The 6,450-nt window shown below is 38.2% G+C and overlaps 2 protein-coding genes across 3 annotated transcripts; one reads left to right on the top strand and one right to left on the bottom strand.

Moving 5' to 3' along the window:
• Positions 1-3,510: 3,510 nt before the first annotated feature.
• Positions 3,511-3,903, bottom strand: RB195_017526 (uncharacterized protein; the record flags this gene model as incomplete). Of its 2 annotated transcripts, none has more annotated exons than XM_064184554.1 (2): positions 3,511-3,642; positions 3,718-3,903. In XM_064184554.1, 2 exons carry the CDS (start codon positions 3,901-3,903, stop codon positions 3,511-3,513), a joined length of 318 nt encoding a protein of 105 aa, XP_064040435.1. The 2 variants fall into 2 exon arrangements, with proteins under 2 accessions (XP_064040435.1, XP_064040436.1); XM_064184555.1 differs by having other exon boundaries at positions 3,718-3,813.
• Positions 3,904-4,769: 866 nt separating this feature from the next.
• RB195_017525 (uncharacterized protein) lies at positions 4,770-5,243 on the top strand (the record flags this gene model as incomplete). Its single annotated transcript, XM_064184553.1, has 1 exon — positions 4,770-5,243. The coding sequence occupies one exon, from the start codon at positions 4,770-4,772 to the stop codon at positions 5,241-5,243; it is 474 nt and encodes a 157-aa protein (XP_064040434.1).
• Positions 5,244-6,450: the final 1,207 nt, after the last annotated feature.

The following is a 6,450-nucleotide window of genomic DNA, read 5'->3' as shown; positions in this document are numbered from 1 at the left end:
AGAATGCGCTCATGACGTATTCATGAACGTAACGCGGTCATTTCAACATTAGCTATGCTATTCCTTTAAAATTAAGCACAGTCTAAGGCAAATCCGATCGGAATTCTCGTCCAAGAGAGTGCCTTTCAGAACACTTCTCAACTAAAAATTTTTTCTGAAGTGATCTGTTAATGCAGAATGCGTGAAGCGTGGAAATATACGAACAATATGTAGCTCTCGGGCGGGTGTAGTGTAGCGGTTCGGGATTCTTGTACGATCGATCGGAGGTTCGAATCCGCCCTAGTGCTCACCAAGCCTTTCATCCCTTCGGGGTCGATAAATTGGTACCAGACTCGTCTTTGAGGATAAAGACACTGACTTGACACATCCGCTAGAAACCGCAAGTCATTGTATAGGCCAGATACACGTTCTTAAACCTCAAACGATTCTGAATTGAAGTGAACGTGGGGGCGCATCCCAGCTTTATCCTTTTATCCTTTATGTAGCTCTCAATCTGGAATAGGAGGTTCGAGCGAATTCTAAGTTCCATAAGGTAAAACTTGATTGGTATAAACATAAGGAAGAATTTTTACGGAGACGAATATTAACCACAAATTTGACGTTTAGACACGGATTTGTGGACAAATAATAAGTTTCTTTACAAGATCATAAAGAGTCTGCAAATTTTAGTAAGTGAAAAAATGGATGGGTTGGAATAAATGTCCCAGTGATATTTCTCATGTCTAAATTTCTATTATGCTGGCAGATGAAAGAGAAGAATGAGAGTCAGTTGATTCTCAACGAAAGAGTCTAGTCATTAAGAAGAATCTTTTTCTCTGTAAAAGCTTTGAAATTCAGGGAATTCCCATCAAAGGAGTCAAGAACCAGGAAGCCAAGAACGTCGAATCGATTTTCACTTTTTTCCTGTTTTGAAATACTTGAAATGTTTGTTTGATTGATGTTGGCTTGAAGTCTCTTTGGGGATTTCTCGGTAGATATTTATTAAAAAGCTGTAATTCTAACACTAGCTATCGCATACTTGTTACACGGGTCCTTTTTTATATAACATTTCAAGTGACATATCTAATTCTGGAACGGGCAAAATTTTACACAAATATAACTTGTAACTCTTGACTGACAGAGGATTAACAAGGGAAAGAGTGACTCTTCAGAGTTATATGCTTCGTCACGAGTTGGTTGAAGCGCAGTCGGTAAGACTTTCCGCTGTGACTGCACGATCGATCGATGGTTCGAAACCGCCCCAGCGCCAACTAAGCAACTTCATCTCTTCGGGATCAATGAATTATTAACAAAATTGTCCTCGAGGATAAAAACGTCGACTTATACGTACATCGGAAAGCCCACGCAAGTTATTGTGTAGGCCAGGCACACGTTGGTTGGCCTCAAACGATTCTGGATTGAAGTGAACGTGGTAGCGCATCCCAAGCGGACTGATTAGAAGCATCACCCCACGAATCTGAGTTGGTACGGATTCCAGGTGGAGTATTCGTATACGGGATCGTAGATTAAGGAGAGGAGAATTATTCCGTCCATTTCTTCCGAATTGCCGTAAAAAACGGCTTGTAAAAAAAAATCGAATTGCCGTAAAAAACGGCTCCGGCGCGTTATTTACTGCAACGAGTTCGATTGGAGCGCGCCAGCCGTGTGCACACGCCACATCTTTCCGACCGTTTTTTACGCCAATTAGCAAGAAATGGACGAATCACCTACCTCTCCTGAATCTACTACGCCGTATGCGAATAGTCCACCTGAACTCCGTACCAACATACACCTTGTGGGGTGATGCCTTTAACGTCAGACACTTTACCCTCCTATCTTTAATATCCTTCGTCACATTTCAGTACGCCTCTGTGGTTCTTCTCAAATAAAATTTCAATCGGATTGCAACTGCTGGAGCATTGCAGCATTCAGAGTCTGTGTTTCTGCTCGTGTTGCTCTTGACGGAATAAACGCAAAAACTGTTCGAATCAATCTCCATTTAGGCCTCAGCAGATGAGGAAAAACCCGAGTTATCAGGGTTACAAGGAATTCCATACAGAAATCTCGTAGGCACTAAAAGAAAAAAAACACAAGTATGCTGAGGATTTGAGGCTTGAGAACGTTGAACTACATTCAAAGACTTTTGATTTAGGTATTTTTTAAAAATATATCTGCTTTTCTAACGAATACGAGGGAAAAATTAAACAGGGGAATTCCGGAACTAACTCTCATGGAATATTGGAATTTTCAGTAGTTGCATTATCAAAACTGTGACTTAAGAGTTCTATATAGTTTCTAAATGGTTTTTTCTGCTTCTTTGCAAAAAAAAGGATGTGTAAACACATCCAAAACTATATTCATATCTAAGTGTACCTTAAACAAAGTAGTGCTGTTGGACGTCGAAAATAAAACTCCTTAGGTAAAAAAGCGTTTTGAAAAATTTCTTGCGGAAAAAACACGAGATTTGCAAGAAGACGAAGGTTCTGATGGCAGCAGTTCGGAGAACACCAGCTTAATTTTATGTTTTGCCGGCGTTTCATCCATTAGCGCGTCAATTTTCATGATGGTCATGAACGATAAATAAGCAAAACATACAACGTGCGCCTAGAGCTATGCATAACAATTTTTGAATTTCTTCATGAGATAGAATTTCATCCAGACGTTTTATTTTCCAGTCACATTCACGCTTTTTTTCTAGACCTATTTGGGAAGAATACTAAATTAAATTCCTCTTACATATTTTTGGGCTTTTCCAACAACGCTGCGAGAGAACCAGGACATGTACGGTGATAAAAATTGGCAGTCAAGGGTTTTTCTGGATGCTGATGTCTGTGAAAGTGTAGTCATATATACGTTATTATATAGAATCCTAGAATCACAAATAGCAAACACTCTGAACGTAATAAACTTTGTTTGTTTTTGTTTTTGTTTTTAAACTTTAAATTTTTGTTTTCAGTGGAAAAAAAGTTTCAAATTAAAAAAAAATTGTTTAGTGAATGATGATGTCACATGTTGATTGACGTAGTGAAATCGAAGAAGTGAAAAGTGATAGGATTAAAGAAGTGCGTTGTAACAAAGCAAAACAATGTGCTTGAACTATGAACAGTCGGAAAAAAAATCGCTAGTAGAGAAGAAAATATATGCTAAGAAAACATGGTTAGAAAATTAAAATTTTTCGTCCTGTTACATTGTCCTGATTATGTTCTATCAATCAATACAAGTGCTTTCAAGAATTCAGAAGAGTTCTATTTGCTTATCGATTATCAAATGGAGGTTTTATTTGCATTTTGATTTCTATTTTTATCTACAGGTGTTTCTAACCAACGGTTCCAGTTCCGTGTTTGATGAGAACCGGAAACCTTGGAGACGTCAAGTCGCGTTTTATTCATTGGTTACTTAGCTTAGAATCCAAGATGACCCAGACGAGAGATGAATAAATTATGAGATGAGACGGGTATGTCAATATTTATTGGAAAATCTATGAATACTTCTTAAAGAACGGTCAGTGGAATCCACTGATGCGCTGAAAGTTTAATAAAGAACAATCGAGAAGAACAACGGCGCGTTAAACGAGTGTTGAACGATCGCAGCAGCCGTGCACGGGTTCGTTTCACCACCTCGCCTCCTCCTAACAACTGCCGCCGATGAACTCCTCCCCGATTCCTATTTAGAAGCATATTTATATTGTAACCGAGGGTACATTCGCAACAATTTAGACGGTATAAAAATAGAGCTTACGTCCAACGTCTTAGTATCCTCTGGGAGCAATTTAGCACATAGAAATGACCTTGTAGAAGGGCAAAAGCGAAAAAAATGGTCGATATGGTCTTTCATCAGGGAATGGGATTGTGAGCATATTCTTAAGGAATCAAAATTCGTGAGTCCTCGAATCTGATGGGGCAATGTCGCTTGGAAAAGGTTCATGAGTTAAAATGAACTGGGAAGTAAAATTGGTAAAAGTCAATTTTGTGGAGGATTTTATAGAGTTTCATGCATTATTCGAGCATTGAGTGGTTTTTTGAATGCATTAGAAAATTTACAAGCAGCAGAGAAAACTTTTATATCTTTATATAAAATGTGTTGACTGGTGTGTCTTATTGTTATTTTTATTGTTGTCATTAATCATTATTATTTTAATTTTTGTTGTATGAAAGTAAGGAAGTCCGCTTAGTTTACATAGAAATAGAAAAGCTGCAAAGAAAAACATATTTGTTTGAGGTCTCATGAGAAAAATACTAGAAAACGTCAAAGTTTTGTTTATGCTTCCCGACATATTGGCCTCGGCAAAGATGAAAAATAAATGATGTGCCATATGTGGACAGTTTTATTGCCAGGAAATATTTCTAATCAAATAAAGGAATATAATAATATAGAAGAATAACGAGAAGAACGGGGTGATTCGATTATCGCAGGTCTACGTCTTCATTTCTCACGAGATGAATGTATCATTAGGAAAGATGAAAAATCCGACGAAAAAAGAAAAATATCTAAGAAATATGTCATAGATCTATTCAAAAATGATCTACGAATAAGTTGTGCGGAAGATGTGCGGAGAAAAACATGGAGAGATCTGTGGAACTTGAAAGTAGTAACTGAGCATTCCTTCAAGTAAACATTGCAATGTTTTGTTTATGATTTTTGATTGATTATTTTTTTGATTTAAAAAAATATTTTTGATAAACTGTAGTGCACCACGGTAGGTAACCTAAAAACAAGTCCAAGAATGGCCGTAAATACCTCTTTACTAATTTTATAATCTAATTAAAATCAAACGATGGAGTCAGTGGCGTATGAATCCGCTTGGAATGAGCCAACGCGTTTCGCTGCAGTTCGTAATTTTTGGTTTAGTGGTTTTCGAACGCGTGTTAGCCCATACAATGGCTTGTGAGGACCAGCCGACTATCAAGTCAGTGCTTTTACCCTCCCAGACAAATCTGGTGTCAATTTATCGACCCCGAAGGGATGAAATGTTTGGTTGGCACGAGAGCGGTTTCGAACCCTCGACTGTGTGGCCACGGATCACCGCCAATATTTGTCTCGATTCGTTACAAGACCTCTGTGGCCTACTTTTGGCCCTCTCATTTGGATCAACCATTCCTCAAATAGAAAGTCGCAGCGTAGAAGACGATTTAAGAAAAACTGAAACAAATGTAGCAGATCCACCAAAAGATGTAGTCGCTGAATGGAATGAAAAAATAAGTCCTATGAAAAGGAGTGTCTTAGGAGTGACACAACAGACGAAGAATGGTACAGTAACATCTTAAAAAAGTTGTATTTTTGTCAGAAATGACTCACAAAGTATTAGATATAAAACATTGGAATGGAGAGATAAAGGACAGAAGGATAAAGTGCACGGCGTTCATCAATCCTTATGGGGATGCGCCTACACGTTCGACTTCAACTCGAGACTTTGTTTGAGGTTTATGAACGCGCCTACGGCTTACAATGTCATGGGCAAAGAAGGTGTCTCTTATCTTTTCCTCCCAGACACACCTGGTACCAACTTATCGTATCCGGAGGGATGAAATGCTTGAAAGACTTGGTGTGCACTAGGGCGGATTTGAACCTTCGATCAATTGTAGCCACAGCGGGACCTGTTACCGACTGCGCTACGCCGCCCATATTGATTGCGGAAATAAAGACATTAATATGATCAATGACTTCGGTGCTGGTGGGAAATCTACATAGCTGTTGTCCAAGGAATAGCAAAACATCTAAAATGAAGGGTCAAGAAGAATAAATTTACCAAGAAATTTTACTCGGAAGATGATCTTTCCCATTTGAATCTTCAAATGCAACGGACCATAGGAAAAACAACAACGTTTTCCGTTTAGATTCACCAGTGATCGAATAAATCGTGCAGTGTTCACTTTTCTTCATCAGTAAAAACAGTTAGGACATATGTATGTAGGGATTGATTAGAACTGAATAGATTGGATTATCACAAGGATGGCTGTTAATATTTATAAGTGTTTATTTATGAGAGTATTGAATTTCTTGACAAACAAAAATCTTTGGAAAAATAAATGCCAGCGAAAAAAGGTTAATGTTACACGGAAGGAATAGCTATTTGAAGATATGTACGTGGATCCAAAAATTCGATACTCCATCGACTCTAGATCAAAGAGAGAAAAGACGAAGTAGACGGATGAGAATATGCAAAGAATTTCCAGAATATTCCTGTGTTATTGGCGTGTTTATTGATCGATTATGTTCGACATTATGGCGACATACTGAAGGGGTTCCCTTTCAAACAACTGTTCCATCAAGCAAAGCGCTAGCAACTGTTCCAGGGAATCCACCCAAACATAAAAATATAATAGCAAATCAGTACTGGAAAGCACATTTTGATCAATTAAATTTTAAAAAATGAAGATCTGAGCTTTTTGCGAGGGATGACAGGAAGAGAAATCATTGGAGCGAGCAATGTTTTAACGGTGAGAAGTGCAAAAACAGACAACTATTCTGTTG

Source organism: Necator americanus, chromosome II (assembly GCF_031761385.1).
Source record: "Necator americanus strain Aroian chromosome II, whole genome shotgun sequence".
Taxonomy (NCBI): Eukaryota; Metazoa; Nematoda; class Chromadorea; order Rhabditida; family Ancylostomatidae; genus Necator; species Necator americanus.
Note: the sequence above shows the minus strand (reverse complement) of the source record. Positions and strands in the feature narration are given on the sequence as shown.